This window comes from Caloenas nicobarica, chromosome 2 (genome assembly GCF_036013445.1).
Source record: "Caloenas nicobarica isolate bCalNic1 chromosome 2, bCalNic1.hap1, whole genome shotgun sequence".
Classification (NCBI taxonomy): domain Eukaryota; kingdom Metazoa; phylum Chordata; class Aves; order Columbiformes; family Columbidae; genus Caloenas; species Caloenas nicobarica.
Window position 1 is genome coordinate 756,922 of NC_088246.1, and position 20,656 is coordinate 777,577.

The following is a 20,656-nucleotide window of genomic DNA, read 5'->3' on the forward strand; positions in this document are numbered from 1 at the left end:
CGATCACTCCCGCGGCGCCGCGGGCCGCCGGCCGCCGGGGGGCGCTGTGGCGAGCGGCGGCGGAGCCGCGCCCCCTGGCGGCAGGGCGAGGCCGCGGCAGCGGGGCGGCCCCGTTACGGCGCGGTAGGTCCGGAGCGGCGGGGAGGGCGGGTCGGGCCCGGCGGCCGCGCACGGGAGGGAGGAGCCGGGCCCGGTGCGCCGGGGGCTCATGTGCGGGGAAGGGCCGGGCCCGGTGTCCCGCGGCGGGGACGGGGCGCTCCTGACCCGGCTCTCCCCTTCCCGCAGCAGCGAGCGGCCCCGGCGGGTCCCGGTGCTGCGGCCCCGCGCGCGCCCCGCGCTCCCGTTCTGCGCGCCGGGCGGCGCGGCGGGAATGGAGCCCCCGCAGCCGCCGGGCTGGTCCTTCCCCGCCGCTCCCGGCCGAGCCCCGCGGCCGCTCGGTGCCGGCGTCTCGCTGTGGCCCGTGGTGGCCGCCGTGCGGGCGCTGGAGCGCAGCGTGGGCGCCCACGCCGCGCGGCTGCTGAGCCTGGAGCGCCGGACGGTGAGCGCCGAGGAGAAGTACTGCGAGTGCAGGAAAACCGTGGCGGAATTCGGGAGCCAGCTGGAGAGCAAGCTGGCCGTGCTGGGCACCCTCGTCCAGCAGTACGGGCAGCTCCAGCGGCGCCTGGAGAACGTGGAGAACCTGCTGAAGAACAAGAATTTCTGGATCCTGCAGTTGCCCCCCGGGGGTGAGGTCCCGAAGGTAACAAGTGGGTCACTAAGGGCGCCGGAGGGGACGGACGCAGCGGGGAAGCGGGTGGCCAGGGCCGCTTTGCTCCCCCGAGCTCCACCACACGCTTGGTCTTCACCCGGCAACCGTCTCCCGTGAGGCCTGAAATGCTCTGTGAACCGCGCGGGAACAGCGGAGCTTGTCACCGCCCCAGCACCTGCCATGCGCCAGCATCCAGCAGTCGCCCTATGCGTTTGGGTTCCTCTTTATCTCACTGCAAAAGGACAGGTTGTGGAGTGTTAACGATAAACTCTCTGTTCCTCCCCACGCTGCCCGTGCGATAGGAAAGAATATTGTGGAATTCACAGTTCGTTCTCAGAGAATTAGCAAAGTTCTTTAAACCGAAGACACGTTACTCTCGTTGTGTCACGAGAATGCTCCAAGGCAGGATTTTTTTTCTCCTTTCAGTACTCGATGTGTGGTAGCAATAATAAATTGGATTTTCCCTCAGCTGGTGAATATAGAAATGAGGATTCATCGCTCTGGTTACAGACCAGGTGCCGAGGGTGTCACTCTTGCGGTTGCAGGTCCAGGCGATGTTTGACAGCGGCGCCGCTTACGTTTCTGCTCCAGAGTGGGAGAATCTGGAGGAATGGCAGAGGGAGCCCTACAAAAGCGTGCTGAGAGGGAAGAATGAATCTCTCATCTCTCTGGGTAAGGGTCGCTTTTCCAGTCAGTTATCAGTACTGCCGAACTAGCTCCGTTTTGGGGACTTTTCCCCATACCTGGGAAGCTGAAACGGAGAAATAAACTTAACAGCAGAGTCGATTATACTTTTAAGCAGCATTTTATCAGCGCTGGGGAACTCTGGGATCGTCTTCCTCAAGTGCTCCCATGACTGGATGCTCTTGCGTTACTTATATTCACATAATTATTACATATGCATTACAATTTTTGAAAATTTTGGCATACAATACATCTATACTAAGAAATAATTGATGATGTTAGTTATAATTGTTTAGTTTCTTACTTACAATACATCTATTAATTATTAGTTAAATATAAACTAAGCACTCTGCTTCTAAACAATGTGTTACTGAATCTTCTGTCTCCCTCTTGTCCTGCAGAAGGATCTAAAACTTGGAAAAACATCCCCTCATTTTGCAGGTGGTCAGAAAGCATTGATCATGTCAATTGGTTAATGGTGGGTACATCCCTTGTAACTTAATCACAGTGTACATTAATTTAGCAGCTTCTTTTCCAAGCAAACCTGGAGAAGTCTGCCCGTTGCCGAGGGCAGCGCGGTGCGTGCCACGTCCAGCCCCGTGCGGTTTTTCTGGCTGCCAGAGGCAGGAGCCGCCATCTCCCGGTGGGGTCTGGCTGATGGAGCTGGTTTGGGGAGCGCAGGTTCCTCCCCACGGACACAGCAGCATGGAAGCCTTTGCATCTCTGTCCCTCAACAGATTATGCAATCTCCAAACCTGACCTCCTGTCCCGGCTCCAGAGCGGAGAAACGCCCCGTGGCAGCGATAAGGTGGCCTCGAGAGAGATTCCAGCAGAACCAAGCGCAGGCAAGAGATGAATTACAGCTCTATGCTCAGGCGTGATGTTTGCGCGCTGGTGTCACCATCCAGAGGATGTCACAGGGTGACAGTCCTGACTCGCTATGGAGGAGACTTCTCAGATCTCAGGAGGAGCAGGGTCAGAGGGAGCAACGGTGTTAGAAAAATATGTAATGCGTTCGATCTTTCTCATTAGCAGAGTCTCTGCTGTTCGGACTCGATGTGAACGGCCAGGACAGCAGGGAAGGACCGCAGTGCCCGACGGGACAGGAACGCCTGGAGGGACCCGCACCCGGTGAGCGCTGTTCTGCAAAGGCGTGACGGACACACAGACGGGGAGGACACACCGCAGCGTGGTGGGCACGGCGAGGGGTGACCCGAGCGGTGCTGAGAGAGCCCGTAAAGAGGTTTCCTCTTTCCCTCGGCAGAGTATGGCATTCCAGAGCCGAGCTTTGTGGGCGTTGTGAAACAAGAGGAGGAGCGGTGTGTGGAGGAGCACGGAGCCACGGAGGACGTGGAGTTTACCGAGCTCAGCGTGGGTGAGTTCTGAGCGATCCCACGGCGCACTGTGCACCTGGAGATGTGGGGAGTCCCCGACGTTCCTAGAATCATAGAACCATAGAACGTCCTGAGCTGGAAGGACCCACCAGGACCATGGATTATCAACTCGTGTCCCTGCACAGGACACCCCACAGGTCACACCGTGTGTCTGAGGACGCTGTCCAGTCTCTTCTTGAACACTGTCAGGTTGGGGCCGGGACACCTCCCTGGGGAGCCTGTTCCAGTGTCCAGCACCTCTGGGTGAAGAACCTTTTCCTCGTGTCCAACTGACCCTCCCTGGCACATCTTCCTGCCGTTCCCTGGGGTCTGTCCCTGTCACAGAGAGAAGAGCTCAGCCCGGCCCCTCCTGCTCCCCTGCTGGAGCTGCAGCCCCATGAGCTCTGCCCTCAGTCTCCTCTGCTCCAGCCGAACAAACCCAGGGACTTCAGCCGCTCCTCATACGGCTTCCCCTCCAAACCCTTCACCAACTTCGTAGCCTCTTCTGGACACTCTCTATTATCTTTTTCATACTGTGGTGCCCAGAACTGCACACAGTGCTCCAGGTGAGGCCGCACCTGTCCTGCTGTGGGACAGCGTGTGCCGAGGCGCAGGGGCTGAGGAGAGGCAGGTGGGGAAGGAGCAAGAGCCACACGGAGGTTGGGAAAGCAGGCAGAAAGCGTACAGACAGTTTTACTAGTAGGAGGATTGAAGTGCCGGTTGGACAGGACACTGCAGGTGAGAAGACACAATAAATCAAACGGAATACAAGGAATCATTAGGAACGAAGTTGAGAACAATCCTCAAGGTCTTCCCCAAAGATGGTGGTATGGTATTTGATATCCCCAAAGCGCCTGGGGAGCTGGGTGAAATTCTGCTCGCTCCATCTGGAATCACAGAATCACAGAATCACAGAATGTTAGGGATTGGAAGGGACCTCGAAAGATCATCTAGTCCAATCCCCCCACCAGGGCAGGAACACCTAGGTGAGGTTACACAGGAAGGCGTCCAGGCGGGTTTTGAATGTCTCCAGAGAAGGAGACTCTGCAACCTCCCTGGGCAGCCTGTTCCAGTGTTCCGTCACCCTCACTGAGAAGTTTCTTCTCAAATTTAAGTGGAACCTCTTGTGTTCCAGCTTGAACCCATTACCCCTTGTCTTACTGTTGGCTGTCACCGAGAAGAGCCTGGCTCCATCCTCGTGACACCCACCCTTTATATATTTATAAACATTGATGAGGTCACCCCTCAGTCTCCTCTTCCCCAGCTCAGAGCCCCAGCTCCCTCAGCCTTTCCTCGTAAGGGAGATGCTCCACTCCCTTAATCATCTTTGTGGCCCTGCACTGGACTCTCTCCAGCAGTTCCCTGTCCTTCTTGAACTGAGGGGCCCAGAACTGGACACAAGTGGGAACTGGACACAAGGGAATACAGGAGTCTGAGCCGCGGCCCAGAGCAGAGCAGCGAGGTGCAGAGGTTCTGTATCGGGGGAGACTGACCACAGCAGGACCCCTCAGCCCGAGGCAGGTTTGGCAGAGAGCGGGACACAACACGGGGCTGTGCCGGGGGGAGCAGGCAGGGCGGGAGCCGGAGGGATGAACCTTCTCTCCTTTCCCCTGTCCGAGGTCCAGGGAGGACCCGGTGAAATGAGCAGGCACCTACTTTCAACCACAGAATCACAGAACCAAGCACGGCAAAGTCTTGAGGCGCGGAAATGACCTTACAACCCTTGAGATTGTAAAGAAGGTATGTATTTACAGCACTGGACACACGGGGGAATAATTTCCACCTAAGACGTGTGCAAATTTCTAGTAGCTGTTAGCTTAGTTAAATGCTGTAAAGTGTTACATATTCATGAAAGTTCTAGGAACACCTATACATATTCATAACCTGTCCCCGAGAAGGCAGTTCTTATTACAATGAGTTCCGGGAAATCATTTCCATAGTCTCCACCTTTGGCTCCTCCTGGTTGTGCCTGCACAGTGATCGTGGACCGGGGTCGTCTTCTCTGTACACGTCCACCTCTGGCCCGATGTGCTGAGTTGGCTGGGACTCAGACTGCTGAGTTGGTTAGAACTGGCGTATCTCCTGTGCTGTCCCCAAGTTTCGGTTATCTAATTCACCCAAGGATGCACCCAAGATTTTGTCTCTCTGCAAGGCCTGTAAAGTCGTCAGTGAACTTTTGTTTCTCTTACAAGAAGTTACACAAAGCTAAGCAATTGTAATGTGGGTTAAGGGTTCTAAGTGTTGTGGGTTAAGGGCTTGCTCTCTAAGTGTTAGCTCGTTAAGTGTTAGTTCTCTAAGTGTTAATTAGTTAAGTGTTAATTAGTTCATTCCCTGTATCAGTCTGTTATCACTCATGGGCAAGATGTATTACAGAACCCCCTGCCGCAGGGCACGGCAAAGGCCGAAAGCAAAGCGGGCATGGGAGGGGTCTGGGCAGCTCCCCCTGGAATGTCCCCTGCAGCTCCCGTCCTGCCGCAGACGGGCCACCCCGGCTCCGGCGAGGCCGCGGCTGCCGCAGCGCTCAGCTCGTCCCTGCGGCCCCTGTGCTCCTCGGCACCTTGCGGGTCCTGTCTGGCGTCCTCCAGAGCACGTCTGCAGGTCTTCTCCTGGGGTTTCTTCTGCTGGGTGGCGGGAGAGGGAGCTGTGCTCCGGAGCAGGGCCTCCACGGCTGCCTCCGGGTTGGAGGACGGCTCCGTTATCCCCAGTTACAATGTCATCTTTACTGATTAGTAGACCGTCCCCAGCTCACTGGTCACTTCCTCACCCTCAGTCCTGCTCTCTGTTCGTTCTCCTTGTGCCACGTTGGAGCTGCCAGTGGAGATTGCTCCGTTTTCGATGGAATTTGCCCTGCCGTGCCTAAATCTTCGATGCTTTTCCTCCTGCTCCCTGTGTAACCTCTGCATGTTGTCACCTCTCTGCCGTCAGTCACTGCACAGCACTACTGAACGGGGAAGTGACAATGGCCAGACAGGAGACCGATCCCCGTTTGGATTTTGCCCTCACGCTGTTGACAGCTTTCAAAATGGTTGTGTGTTGGCAGTTTCCACCCTTGACCTTTGGTTGGTTTTCTAGCCGCGGGTCATTTTCAACTGAAATTTAGGTGTTCAGGTAGGAATGAGAGTCAAGAGAAAGTCTGAGACAGGTTTAGCGTGAAGAGAAAACCCACCGAGCTCAGGGGTGAAAAGCAATGAACCCTCAGAAAATGTACGGCCCCGGTGAGGACTAGAGGAGGCTTCCTCCTTCCATACGTATTCTCGAGTCAAAACCAACCAGTCCCTGTCCTTTTTTCTGGAATTCTCTCTCCAGGTCCCCCAGCTGGCCGCTGCCTTTGTAAGACGGGCCAGTTCGATTCAGGGGTGGCGGGGGAAGGAGCGGGGGGCACTTCAGAAGCGTCTCGTGTCTCACAAATGAACGTCCCCTTTGTTGTTCTTGGCAGTTCCAGCAGAGGAGGTGATGACGTTCAAAATAGAGCAGCTGGACTCTGAGGAATGCCCCCAAAGCTCAGAGCCCCCCACGACTTTGCGCAGGGAGCCGGAGGAGCTGGTGTTCCAGGGTCCCGGTCCGTACAGCTCTCCCGTGCAGCAGGGACACCAGAACGTGAGCAGGTTGGTGCCATCTGCTCCGGGACAAGAGGGTCTTGGTGAAAACAACGCTGTCACATTCTACGGACAAAACTGTCCCAGCAGGAGACCTCACTCGTGTACCACGTGTGGGAAGGGCTGCTGTCTGAGGGAGATGCTGGCGGCTCACCAGGAGAGCCACGGCGCACAGTGCTGCAGTGAGCACACTGGAGACGAGGAGGGATTCCTCCATCAGCAGCATCCATGGACCCACGTGGAGGAGAGGACCTGCATGGAGGAGAGGACCTGCATGGCCATGGAGAGGTTAAGGCAAAGCCAGAATGCAAAAGCCCATGCCAGCATCCCTCCCACGGACAAGGTGTACATCAATCCAAGGTGCATGAGAAGCGTCAACACCAACGGCAGCTACAAACCAAGTCAGAGTAGCCACCCTCGGGGGAGGCCTTACAAGTGTGAGAAGTGCCAGGAGTGGTTCTACCAAAAGAAAACCCTCGTCATCCACCGGCGTACGCACTCGGGCCGGAGCAGAGGGGTCCTTGGCTGCTCGTACTGCGGGAAGACCTTCAGCCACCCCTCCAACCTGGTCCGGCACCAGAGGATCCACACCGGGGAGAGGCCGTACCAGTGCAACGAGTGCCCGAAGCGCTTCACCCAGAAGCAGCACCTGCTCCAGCACGAGAAGATCCACCAGCGCGAGAGGAGCCGCGTGGGCACGCAGGGCGCGAGGAAGGCGACGCTGCACAGCGTCTAGGCTGTGCGGACACACAGCCCTACAGCCCCTCGAGGAGGTGGGAGCGGAGAGAGTGTCTGCTGCTCGGCGTTAGAGGCTTTCTGACAATTTATCCCAAAGATCCGAGCAAAGCAGGATTAGGCTCCACCCTGGCACCACTGTCCTTTTTTTATGGTGGTGATGGTGTGGCCACAGGACCTCATAGCGCCCCAAACCCCTCCAGAATGGGAGTTTTCAGGCCTCTCCAAGTTTTGGGTCAGTTGTTTGAACTGGTCCCGGTGAGGTTGAGTTTTTCGAAGCGGCTGCTCTTCTTTGCCTGGAGTTTCCCTGGCTGCTCCCTCGACAAAGTTCTGCTGCCCTCAGTTTCTCGGGCAAGTTTGAGTTGCACATTCACAGGATTCCTGGCAACCAAATGCTTTCACGGGGTGAAGGTTGCACCGATTCCCCCATTGCCAAGGAGGGGCGGCCAGTCAGTTCCCAGCTCTCTCCGTGCCTCGGCGTAGGACAAATGACATTTTCACTGCTGCTTGTGCTCAGGAAGCTACCTGGAAAAGACAGGCTCAGTTCCTTCTCCAGAGCTTAAAGTCAGACTTAGTTTGTGGTAAATTATGATGATGGGGCCACGTTCTGCTCGGAGCTGTGATGTGCGCTGGGACACACTCCGCTGGGGGCTCTGGGTTCGCGCTGCGGTCGCCGCGCGGAATTTGCTCCGCTGTTTGTCACTTCTGAGCACACCCAGGGGAGGTGGCGTCACCCAAATCTCCCGTACCTCCAGGAGAGCCCCAGCGGGACCGAATGGTGAAGCCGCTTGTAAGGCAGAGGTGGGACACAGCTGTCCTGCCAGGCTGAGGCGGGAGCTGCGCTGACTTTCATTACTTACATTAACGCTTCTTTTATTTGCATATCATTATTGCCTCCATCTCCCTCTCCTCCTGGTAGCCTGGGGTACGGATGTTTTTTGCTTTTGGGAATCAGCTTTCGTCACATCCCAAGCCATGAAGAAAAATTTTGCAACGTATGAAATGCATTTAGCGAATTGCCCAAATACGTACCGTGACTTCAGGGCTGACGCTGCTGCCTGACTTGGTTTTAAACCCGCTGCTTGTTCTCCCCATCACTAATTGGGCTTCAGAAACCCTTCTGTCGCCTCCTGGTCCCCAGGTGTCTGCAAGGGGAGGTGCAGGTGGTTGGTTCATCTCCCCAGAGATGTTCCTCTGCTCCAGCTGCCTGCGGGGACAGAGGTTTCAGTCTGCAAACTCCTTTGGCCACCGACTGAGGTCCTTGCCAGGTTCATTGTCTGCCTGTCATCTGGTGTTTTGTCACTTCTGGGTGTTCAGTGGCCACTTGCAACCACAAAGCGTTGAACACGGACCGGTTTTTCTCCCATTTGATGTGCTGAAGGAGAGTCCCTTGGCAGTTCAGAGAACGGGGCACTTGATACCCCGACAAGCAGTTTGGGTCTTGTCCAATAAGCAGGTAAATTAATTAGTTCTCCAGTGGTTTCCCACCGAATCCAGTTAAACTGCTTGTTGATGTTTTACACTTTTCTTACTTAGACTGTGAGCCTTCAGGGCAGGGAACTTGTTTCTATCTGCTTGTAAAATGCCAGTTAAGTTTGCAGCAGTAGATACTTCATATTTAATAACAATCACATTAACCTTGAATGGATTAAAGCTGTGAGGTTCTAAATGCTTCTCTTTTTTTTGTCTTTTCTTTTTAAAATCATTTTAGCTGCTGATAAATGGCAGTTTGTAGTATCGTACCTTCTGACGGGCAGACAAGAGTCTGCCTTCAATTGGAAAAAAGAATGGAGTGTGTTTCTACTGGGTTTTGTTGGTTTTTTCTTTTTTTCGGTATTGTGGTGGAACCCGAGCAGGAGCATTGTTTTCTGCGATCCAAGCGAGGCCTGAATGGTAAGATTATCTAAAAATAGGATGTGAATAAGCTCACTGTACAAGTCTCATCCTGCAGGCAGATCCCATCGATCCTGCTGCCCGCAAAACGTTTCCAGCAGCCGCAGCGTTGCCGGCGATATCAGTTCAGCTCAGCTGAGTTTAGGAGGAGGAGGATTTATTCGGGGATAAAGATGCAAAGATGCTGCTGCGTGAAGGATCGCTTCGGCAGCGGTCGCAGATTACTGTGCAAATGACTTCAGGTGCCTTTCCTGGGCTGTTTCTGTGTCTTACAAAAGGACAATGGCAAGAAATAAGTCTTGCCGGGTTGCCATGTCTTGCCGCGTTGCAATATTGTGTATCTGTCTAGTGCTGACCTCCTGTCACTTTGTTATTATTAGATGCTTTAGTTTAAAACACTATTTAAAGAAAAAATTAAGAAGGTGTCACGTTCACATCTGAGAGATGTCTCTGTAGCCACAACTGTAAAAGAATTGGTGTTTGCATAGCGAAATGAGGGGCATTTAGAAGTGTGAGCTGGGGAGGGTTACGCCATCTCAGCAGCACCCTCTTATTTTTGACTGGGAGACTTTATATGTTAACTGCTGAGCATCAGAAGCACTTGATGTGCTCCATGTTTCATCTCGATGCTGCCTTTGATAGTACAGATGGAGCGGTACTTTGCACAGTGAGTCATAGTTTCCCTGTTCTAGCCCAGCTCCCGTGTATTTCAGAGACAAATTTGTGTATTCGTAACAGATCTCAGAGCTATTTAGAGATTCATCCTGCTTAAATTTAAAAAACTCAACCCTGAATCCAAGAAGAAATGTCAAGTGACACAGAAATGCGCTGCTCTGCCAAGGCCAAGAGAAAGAAGATAAATCCTCCATGTGCACAGATAGGATGATGCTCACAAGAAAGAGCAGAAGCTACAGGGGAAGGCAAGAGAGGATGTGATGGGGAAGGAGGGAGGGTTTTGAGGAGCACAAGGTCTCCTACACCCACCCTGAGATGCATCGTGGAGTCTTCACATCTTCTTTGAGCAAGTGCTGAGCTTTTCTCAAACTGGGGTGGCAGTTCTCAGCATGGAACTTGTTTCTGTCCTTCGTTACTTGGGCTGCTATAGCTTAGGCTGAAGTATGACGGCAGCCTCCATGGCAAGGCCAGACATCCAGGCCGAGATAATATCAAAAAAAGGCAAAGACGTGCAGAAAAATAGAGGAAAAAAAAAATTACACAGGTGCGCCCAGGACAGCAACATCTTATTGGATTCTCAAATTCTGGCAGGTGTAAACTGTTTTGTTTAAAAGCAGCTCAAGCTTTTGTTTGTTCGTTTTGCAAGTACTCTCTGTTGTTAGAGCAACTCCATGGCTTTTATTGCCTTCTGACTTCAGATTGTCTTTATAAAAGCCTCTCCGTGTCTTACCATGTAGAAGTAGGAATTCATTGCATCCCATGGAATGCGGGCGCTTCTGCATTTTGAGATGGACATCGGCTCTCCTGCACCCGGCTCTCCTGCACCCAGCTCCCTACATAAGGATTAAACGCAAGACAAGGAGTACAGAGCAGCCCTGCCATCCTCTAGCAACCCTGCTGTCCCTCGCCAGGAGCACCGGAACCATGCACATCTCACAGCAGATGTCACTTAGCACCATTGCCAAGTTCTTAAGCTTCTTTCTGTCCCTTCCTGGGATGGGCCTGACTCTTTCCCAATGCTGGAGGAGAAGTCTGGTGGTCAGCGTGGTCCCATGGGCACACAAGTGTGCCGAGCTGGGTACGAGCCCTCCAGCCCCTCCTGGCCCAGCAGCACGTCCTGGTTGCCACAGGCTGGGACACCAGGCAAAGGTTCAGAGAGGGCAGGTGAGAGCGGGTCCTTGTGCTGCAGGTCAGACACCTGATTCCTGCTGCTGGAGGAGGCTACAAAGAACTAACGGAACTCTGCACCGTCCTGCAAACTACCTGGACCGAGGATGTGCCCATCACGTGGGCGATGTTAGCAAGGGGACTTTTAACTTGGCGGTTTTGCAGTTACGGTGAGGGAGGTCCATTTTGCGTAGCTGACAGCCAGACAAGTTAGCAAATTCATCACGTTAGGAGGATAAGGTGAGGCGGTGATTCCAAGCAGCTGTCAGCCACAGAGGGAGGGCCTGGGGGTGTCACCCGAACTCTGGGAACACCTGCAGTGGGGATCCCGGGTGCTTGTGGAAGAGCTGGATTTGCTGAATTCCCCAGCAGTGGGTGTATCCTGTGCACAAGATCCAATAAGGGCTTCCAGCCACTTCAGCTTTGTGCTTGTTTGCGAAATATATCTGAGATGTGAGCCTCTCCTGATGCTTGTGTGGACCAGGATTTAAGGAAAGTTTAATGAAGGAATGTTGTTTTTACAAAACTGAGGACCTGGCGCCTGACCCCAGCGGGAGGGAAGGACTGAGAGACATCAGACTAAGAATCCTTAATGTAAAACAAAGTCTCTTTGAACTAATCCCAGAATACATACTGATACCTGTATTCGAAAAGTCCATCTAGGGGGAAGATTAGCCAAAGAGCCAGGAATCCACATTCTAAATAGATAAATAAGGGGAAGGGGGTTATTAGAATTAGATGAATGAGACAGGTAAACTGAGGCAGGCGGCGGGTGGCTTGTAAACCCTGCAGTACCAACCACTGGGGAACAGGGGAGGGAATTTGCGGCCGGGATTAGGGTGATATAAGCAGGGGCTTTGTGCCCTATTCCGCGTGCCTGCCTTTAGGTAGGACACCCGGCCTTGCAAAATTGTTAATAAAATCTGCTTTGCTGAGCGATCCTGCCTGGGCCTGTTCTATCGGCAAGATGATGAGGGGAGCCCAAACCTTTGTGGCGCCGAGGGGAACTTGCACCCCACAGCTCTGGGAGGACACAAAACCCTCGTGGCTCTGAGGGGACCCTGAAGCTTCGTGGTTCTGCAGGGAGTTGATCCTTCATGGCTATGAGAGGATCCCTAGTGCCTCACGGCTGTGAGGGGACCCCAGCCCGTCCCAGATCTGAGGGGATCCTGAGCCCCTCCGCCCTGAGGGGACCCCTGGTGCCTCACGGCTCCGAGGGGACAGCTGGTCCTTCGTGGCTCTGTGGGGATCCTGAGCCCCCATGGCTCTGAGGAGACGCTGGTCCCTCCCGGCTCGGAGTTGATCCCCAGTCCCTCCCGGCTCGGAGGGGCCCCCAGTCCTTCCTGCGTCCAAGAAGATCCCTGATCCCGCCCAGCTCAGGGGCCGCCCAATCCCTCCCAGCTCTGAGATGATCCCCAGTTCCCCCCAGCTCAGAGGAGCCCCTGATCCCTCCCGGCTCTGAGAGGATCCCCCATCCCTCCCGGCTCGGAGGATTCCCGGTCCCTCCTGGCTCACAGGACCCCCGGTCCCCTCCGGCTCAGAGGGTCCCCAGTTCTCCCCGGCTCAGAAGATCCCATGTCCCCTGGCTCTGACGATCCCCGATCCCCCCGACCCAGACGATCCCCGATCCCTCCCGGCTCAGAAGATCCCCCATCCCTCCCGGCTCAGAAGATCCCCGATCCCCCCCGGCTCAGACGCTCCCCAATCCCCCCTGCTCAGACGCTCTCCGCTCCGCCCCGCTCAAACGATCCCCGATCCCCCCGACCCAGACGATCCCCGATCCCTCCCGGCTCAGAAGATCCCCGATCCCCCCCGGCTCAGACGCTCTCCGCTCCGCCCCGCTCAGACGATCCCCGATCCCCCCGACCCAGACGATCCCCGATCCCCCCGACCCAGACGATCCCCGATCCCGCCGGCTCAGACGCTCCCCGATCCCCCCGACCCAGACGATCCCCGATCCCTCCCGGCTCAGACGATCCCCGATCCCGCCGGCTCAGACGCTCCCCGCTCCGCCCCGGCCCGGTGCCGGGCCCTCCCGCCGGGGGGCGCCGCAGTGCGCGGCGCAGAGCGGCCGGCAGGGAGCGCTGCGGGGCGGGCGGCGGCCGGGCCGCTGTCGGTGTCGGTGTCCGGTGTCGGTGTCTCGGTGTCGGTGTCGGTGTGTGCGGGCCGGCAGCAGCGGCCATGGCCGGGCCGCGGCTCGGGCGAGCGGAGGCGGTGGCGGCGCGGCTGCTCCGGCTGGAGGCGCGGCTGGCGCGGGCGGAGCGGCAGCTGCGGGGCGCGCTGGCTCTGCGCGGCCGCCTCCGGGCGCTGGAGCGGCGGCTGGAGAACGGCGGCGGGGCCCCGCGGGTGCCGGCGCGGCGCGGGCCGGCCGGGGCCGCGCGGGAGGCGGCGCGGGGCCCGGCGAGCGCGGAGGACGTGTGGGTGCAGTTCAGCGAGCGGGAGTGGCGGGCGCTGCGCGGGTGGCAGCGGGCCCTGCACCGCGCCGTGCTCCGCAGGAACTACCACATGCTGCTCCCGCACGGTAAGGCCGCGACGGGGCGGGGGGCGGGCGGGGGGCCCCCGGTGCCCGCAGCGCCCCCGGCCGCCCCTCAGCCCCCGCCTCCCGCAGCGCCCGACGTGCCCGGACGCGCCCAGGCCCGGGGGGGACGCGGGCAGCAGCCGTGTCGGAGCTGCGGCGACGGGGACGGGAGAGGTGACCTCGCGGAGAGCGGCACTGGTGAGTGGCTGCGGGACCCCCGGGCCGGGGGGGCGCGAGTGCCAGGCACCCGCAGCCGGGCTGTGCTGCGGGGCCTCTCGCACAGCACGTGTGGCCTTCCAAACGGGGCTGCTGGGCATCGCAGCCCTGCCGGCCTTACCAAAACTCCCCATCAAACCGCCGCTTCTCCCTCTCCCGGTGCTGAGCTGCCCGTGTCGCCCCCGCGGGCCCCTCGCCGTTGGGCCGTGTCCGCAGGGCCGGTCCGCGTGGGGCGATGCTCAGTTTTCCAGACCGAAGGCTGTCAGGAGGATTTTCTATTCCGCGTGCACAAACCTGCACAATGCAGTTGCTTTTACACGCACACAAAGTGTTCCTCTGACTCACTGGTTGTGTTCGAGGTATAAAGGTAAAGTGCTGAGCATTAGTCCGTCTGGCTTTCCTTATGTATTTAATTTTTGCATTCATAACTCTCGCTAGTGCTTTTCCGATGGGTTAGAAGTGGTGTGTGTTTTACGGAGAGTGACTGCAAAGGAAATGGCACAACCCTGGCAGAGCCAGAAGAGAAACAAAACCCGAGAACGGGAATTCCGATGGCGCTATCCTCTCCCAGGGCCGTGCAGAACACGTTTTCATTTGCTAATGGGCACCGCAACAACATGGACATTACGCTTGCATGAAACTCTTTGTGTGTTTCTGAAGCTCAAACATCTGCTGAAGGTTTTGTGACAAATGTTTTAGATCTGTTTAGGAGACTGTGGTCAGCGAGAACGAGAACTGAAGTGAGCTTTTCTTTAGAATGTGAGCTAGAACAGAGCTGCCGTGCCTGGAGTGGGACAAGAATTGGAATTAATTTTGCGTCTGGAATTAATAGCATTGTTTCCTATTACCAGAAGACAGCATAATCCATATTAAGCAAGAGGAAGAGTTGTGCGCTGCAGATGAACAGGAGGAGGAGGCTGGAGAAGCTCCCGAAGAGCCCTGCCCAGGTGAGTAACTGCATTCCTCGAGGGAAAACCAAACAGACCGATGAAATTCCAAGGGTGTTGGGTATTTTTCCACCTCTGCTCATTTATTCCAAATCCTTTATAAGAAGCTCACCGGCTTTGAACAGACTCGTCGCCATTCCTGACAGGTAAGGGCCGATATTTTGTCCCTCCCTTCTCACGGCCGTTTTGGAGTTTGCAGAGTGTGCGGCTGGTTGTCACCCAAGCAGAGCAGCACAGAATAGGAAATGTTTCGTTCTCCCTTGAATTCCTTGCTTCGCTTTCCTGAAGCTGGTCAAATATCTGGTGCAAAGTGGGCCACCGTTCAGATTTTGGGGCCTATGGGTAACTTGGCAGAGGTACAAGTCGGTGCCTCCTCCTTTTGCTTCTGTGGCTTTTCTGCGTACACCGACTCCTTGGTAGTGCTGTTGCCGTAATGGCCACGCAGCCCAGGGACCTGTTTCTTGCCTTCTTGTGTCTCTTTGCAATACAAATAAACTATTTGGAGCTTGACTGTCCTTAGTCCTTACAAAGGGTAGCAGCTCTATCTGTTGGTTCCTCTGTAATTTTACCTGGCTTCCAGTGTGTGTAACAGATGGGGATTTTTAGACCTTTTCATCAGGTTTCACTAAGAAACTGGGATTTTGGGAGCTTGGCTTGGGGGAAAACAAAAAAAACCCCACAAAACAAAACCCAAAACAAACCAACCAAACAAAAACCTACAAGGACAGGTTTCACCCTCGTGAAATCCTGCGCTTACGCTCTCTTTATAGGCTTGTCTCAAATTTTCTCCTTTAGCAGAGCAAGTGTTCTACGAGCCTGAGGAGCCAGGTCCGCCCGAGAAAGGCGAAGAGGTGGATACCAGGGAGCTGCCGGGTGCGGGGGACGAGGACCTGCCCAGAGACCCCGACCCAGGTGAGCCAAAACCTCCCACTGCAGGAGTTACCCCTTTTCACGTCGTCTTTGTCAGCACTTTCCTTATCCTTGTGAATTCCCAAATCTTCTGTGCTTTGCGTCTTCCTCCTGCATTTCTCAATTGTGTAAATTCTCCCCAATGAACAGGATTTCAGACTTACACAACGGATGTTTTATCGTGGATTAAACAAGAGGAGGAGCCGCGCTGCCCTGAACGGCGAGGCTCGGAGAAAGAAGAAACCTCCACAGATTCAAGTACAGGTCAGTGATGGATTTGAGCTGAGATTTCTGGGACAGTAAATCTAGTTCAGAGCATTTTAAAATACTATATTAAATGTCACGACCTTACAATGTAAGCCATGAAAGAACTGAAGCAAACCTCAGTCTGCTGGTTAATATTTGTTCACAAAACAACTCGGGTTTTGTCAGCTGAGGAGTCTCCTTCCTCCTTGAGCTGGCCTAAAGCTGCCGTAGGCGCTGCCTGGGGTTTCTGTTTAGGCGAGCCCAGTGCTGCGCCCAGGCCTTACCAGTCAAGTTTGTGCTTCCAGCTGGTTTGATGGTGTCTAAACCTGCTACCAGTGAACGGGGAGCCCTGACTTGACATTCCCAAGCAGGAGAGTGACCCTGCAGCAAAAGAGAAGGCAGCTTTAGTGCCAGACAATTTGAGGACGTGCGATTTGGAGGTGTACATGCTAACGTTTACTTAGAGGAGTTTTTGTACCGAGCGCACTTGGAGTATGGGTCACGCTTGAGGTGGAGTTAACAGAGATTCATCTTTGGGTTGAGGCTTAACCGCAGGGAACAGGTGTGCAAATATGGATGGGATATTAATTAAATATAATACAATCTCCTGGGCCACAACCCGAGAACCACACAGTGCAGCTTTCAAGTGGGCAACTGGGGAGAGGGTGCAGAGGAATATTTTGTGTACAAATAGGCTGGTTGCCTGGAATTCCTTCATGTAAGTTATTCAGACATTCATGGGCACATGATGAAGTTACTCTAGAGTAAGTCACTGAATAAACTCTCAGTGTGCCGGGAACAGCCGACATTAATGATTTTGTAAAAGGTCATCCGGGATATTGCCCTGGAGTGAGGCTGGATCAGCTCCACGTCCCTCCTTCCCGAGGGAGACCGGTTCCTTCTGCTCCGAGAGGCCTCCCAGGGTGGGCTGAGTCTGCTCCAGACCTTCCAGTCTGTGCTTACACCCAACCTGGAGTTACTGGGCTGACAGGACACGCTTAGACAATTACTGTAGAACAACTGATGCCTTTAATGTTCATGCTTTAGCTCGGCTGGTGGTAACACCTTTGTGTGCTGGTGTCCCAGTACATGGCTGGAGAAATAAGAGCTCAGGGTGTTTATGAAGCACCAATAAGTTTGGACCCAGATGGCTGATGCTGCCGAGAGACCCGTGGTCCTTCCTGATGCTCAGTGGAGCCTTTTCTGTCACAGCTCTCAGATATTGGAAGGGTCGTGGGTCTTAGAGGACAGAAAAATCATGGAGCATTAAAGCTGGCCTGGAGGGCATTGGTGGAAATAAGCTGGAAAATGAATCCCTGGATATTGGTCGCAGGAAAATAATTACAGAAAGAGGGAATTTGCAGGTCAGCAGAACAATTTCGTCCGATGGCAAATCTAGAGCTCAGGTGCCAGATACCTTTTGGGGTTGGATTATCAGGAATCATAGAATGTCCTGAGCTGGAAGGGACCCACAAGGATCATCCAGCCCAACTGCTGTCCCTGCACAGGACACCCCACAGGTCACCCCGTGTGTCTGAGGACGCTGTCCAGTCTCCTCTTGAACACTGTCAGGTTGGGCCGTGACACCTCCCTGGGGAGCCTGTTCAGTGTCCAGCACCTCTGGGTGAAGAACCTTCTCCTCGTGTCCAACTGACCCTCCCTGGCACATCTTCCCGCCGTTCCCTGGGTTCTGTCACTGTCACAGAGAGAAGAGCTCAGCCCGGCCCCTCCTGCTCCCCTGCTGGAGCTGCAGCCCCATGAGCTCTGCCCTCAGTCTCCTCTGCTCCAGCCGAACAAACCCAGGGACTTCAGCCGCTCCTCATCCGGCTTCCCCTCCAAACCCTTCACCAGCTTCATAGCCTCTTCTGGACACTCTATAGCAGCTTAATATCTTTTTCATACTGTGGCACCCAGAACTGCACACAGGAGTCGTAAACGTTTTCCAAGGAAAGCAGGAGGGACGTCCAGGGGAGAGGAATTCTGACGAGCTCTCTGCATCGAGCCGGAGCTGTCGCCTGTCTGGGGATCACTTGGGAGGTGTGAGAGCTTCCTCTCTCAGCACCGCTCTGAGGGCTCGGAACAAGGACAGGGCAGGAGTGTCTCCCCGCAGGAACAACGGTTCACGTGCACCCCCGCTTGCTCGCTGAGCTGGCTCCGGTGCCTCGTTGTGTGTCCTTGCTCCTCGAGGTGCTCGGTGGAGTGTCCAAAGAGCAGCTCAGAACGCTGGGGTGTGATGGTGTCTACTCTGTCAGGGAACTTAGGCCTCACTCTTCAGATATCTGAATGAGAGGGCGAAGCATTGCGTTAATTAATTTTCACGTAGATTTCAAAACATAATTGCAAAAAGACCTTTTATTTTCCTAGAGCTTTTGTTTCAGTGGAACTCTGGTACGTGCTCTTCTCTCAGTATTAAAACCTCCCGTCTTATTTGTCTGTCCGTTAGTGTGACATGGCTGTAGACTTGGATACTCTTAACTGAAATACTCTGCAATCTATCTGTTCCAGTGCATGATGAAAATGCAAAGAGGGACCCTCCGGCAGATTGCTTTGAGAGCACAGCGTGTGACTTGGAGGTACCGGGAAGACCTGGAGAGAAGTTTTCCAAGGATGCTGTTCCCGGAGTAACATGGGACACTCCATGTAATTCAGAAATTATGGAGACAAACACCACGGGGAACGGCCTGGGGGGTGATGCTCGGAGCGACCGAGGATTTGCTGAGCACTTCGATTTCTTTAGCACTCAGGAAAGCAGTGTCGGGAAGAGACCATGCGAGAGAAACCCCAGCCAGCAGGAACATCTTCAGACCCCCCAGGGAGCCCAAGAAGAGGAGAAGAGTCTCAGCGAAAGGATGTTCCACCTGCTGCACTCACAGCCGTACGCTTCGAGTGAGAAAGGGGTCGGGCAGGGGGCTGCTCCTGCCCCCTGCGAGGGGCTGCCCGAGCGTGGACTAAACCCTGCGGACGGAACAAGTCTCCGTGACCACGGCGGCCTCACCGGAGAGGAGCAACCGTCTGCAGAGGGCGAGGAGAACTTCCCCGCGGAAAACCCGCCGGGCAGCCCCTGCTGGGATCCGCGACCGGACAAGCCGGGGCCGTGGGGCCGGTGCCGGCAGCACTCGGGGGGCAGCCCCGCGAACCAGCAGCAGGGCCAGGGCAGGGGCAAGTCCTACATCTGCAGCGACTGCGGGAAAAGCTTCGTTTGCCATTCCTGGCTCGTCAGGCACCAGATGACTCACACGGGAGAGAGGCCCTACAAGTGCTCCGAGTGCGACAAAAGCTACCGGAGGAAGGATTATCTGCTAAACCACCAGCGCCAGCACTCTGGGGAGAGGCTCTTCCAGTGTCCCCTCTGCAGGAAAAGGTTTGTGCGCAGGAGGAGTTTCATGAAGCACCAGGAAAGTCACGTCCAAGAAACGCACCTGACGTTGGGGGGTTGGCCTTGCACGGAGCTCCGGGGGTCTGTGATGCACTCCATCTAGAAAATCCGGGCCGGGCGCAGGGGTCGCAGCTCTGCGCTGGACCCTGGGGAGGGGGAGGCTGTTGAACAGCCACCCTGAGCCCCTCCCAGGCAAAGGGAGAAGGTTGGGGGGTTATTTTCTGCAAACCGCCTTGCAAGGGGCTGCAGGGCCGTTTCGCAGCTTTCGCCGGTGCCTGTAGCTGTTGGGGGTGTGCTGGAGCTGCGTAGGAGGCCTGTCGTGCGTGGAGTTCCTGCTGGGCGTGAATCCACGCGGCAGAGAAATCACATCAGCACACGGAACAATTTGTAACGCATCAGGCTGGAGAATATCTGGAATGTTATCCCTCGGCTGCTGGGAGTCCAGAGTCCGGGGACTGGGCTGAAAGTGAGTTACAGTTACTAATTGTCCACTAAACAAGTGAAACAGTGTCAGGAAACACCCACTGGTGTGAAACGCTTTGAGGAAGGAAAGCGTTGACCCTGCGGCTGCTTAAAAGAAGGTGCTTCCAAGAGCGGCGACCAGATGGCGAGGAGCAGAGCCCCAGAGGCAAAAAACACCCCGTGGAGCTCCCGGGGCTCCGTGCTGCCAAACCGGAGAGGATTCCCCACGGCCGCATCCTCGTCTGGAGCTGCGACACGACCGGGAAGCCCGGAACACGGTCTTCATTTTGTGTAGCCTTAAAATTGTGTTGCACTTACTGGCCATGTTGTTACAGGTCTTCTGTGTTTGTTCAATTTTCCAAATCCTACAAAAACAGAACATTTAGATGCTCGTTAAACATTCTCCTTCAGAAACTGTATTGTTGCTTGTATTCAATGTCTTTTAAAGGGGAAAGTGCTGTTGAGCCTGACGTGTAGTGACACTGCAAGGACACAATTCGTTCTTTTTAGTAAGAGGAGTCTGGATACATCATCTGTCACCTTGTCGATGGTGTTGAGCCTCGTGGAAAAAAAAATACAGAAGCAGCAGCACTGGCTGAGTCAGGCAAGAGCCTGTTTTAGTTCAGGGCTCCTCCATTGTCAGACAACTGTGATAAATTTTGTTAATTAGCCTTTTTTATGTGCATATTTCTGCTTAAGTTTTGTCAGGATGCTTTTATGTTGGTTGGGAGTTTCTCGGGTTTTTTTGAAATCAAAATTAAGAGAAATGTCATGGGTCATTCTGCAGGGGGAGGAGAAAAGGTGAGCGAGGTTGAAGCAAGAGAAGAACCTCTGGTTGTGCTGTCCCCAAACCCGCAAAGACGTGCAGAAAAATAGAGGAAAAAATCTTTGCTTGGGGAGTGTGGAATAACCGGCAACAGGGGAGAGGGGAAGGTGGGTTTCTCCTCAGCCTGGGCTGGGCCCTGGGCTCAGCCCGCCCTCCAGGCCGGGGCTCCGAACGCCCCCACCCCGGGCCGGACGTGCAGAGCCGGTCCCGTGCTCCGGGACAGCGCGTCCCCCGCAGGCTCCCGGGGCCCGTCCCGCCGCCGGTCCCCCGTGAGGAGGCCCCGGG

General features: G+C 55.2%; 1 protein-coding gene across 1 annotated transcript; it reads left to right on the forward strand.

Moving 5' to 3' along the window:
- The first annotated feature begins 105 nt into the window (after positions 1-105).
- On the forward strand, positions 106-20,122 carry LOC135986337 (zinc finger protein 777-like). The gene is made up of 14 exons (XM_065630314.1): positions 106-123; positions 286-739; positions 1,294-1,420; positions 2,170-2,277; positions 2,465-2,563; positions 2,697-2,807; positions 6,242-7,131; positions 12,488-12,983; positions 13,045-13,392; positions 13,480-13,587; positions 14,457-14,552; positions 15,348-15,464; positions 15,612-15,725; positions 18,213-20,122. Exons 2-14 carry the CDS (start codon positions 371-373, stop codon positions 19,184-19,186), a joined length of 3,957 nt encoding a protein of 1,318 aa, XP_065486386.1. The 5' UTR covers positions 106-123; positions 286-370; the 3' UTR covers positions 19,187-20,122.
- Positions 20,123-20,656: the final 534 nt, after the last annotated feature.

What these genes read in the sequence shown, in the direction of transcription:
- LOC135986337 (XM_065630314.1), top strand. Translation starts at nt 371, where the DNA reads ATGGAGCCCCCGCAGCCGCCGGGCTGGTCCTTCCCCGCCGCTCCCGGC. An exon ending in CCGGGGGTGAGGTCCCGAAG is followed by an intron (nt 740 to 1,293) that starts GTAACAAGTGGG and finishes TTGCGGTTGCAG; the next exon opens with GTCCAGGCGATGTTTGACAG. An exon ending in CTCCACAGATTCAAGTACAG is followed by an intron (nt 15,726 to 18,212) that starts GTCAGTGATGGA and finishes TATCTGTTCCAG; the next exon opens with TGCATGATGAAAATGCAAAG.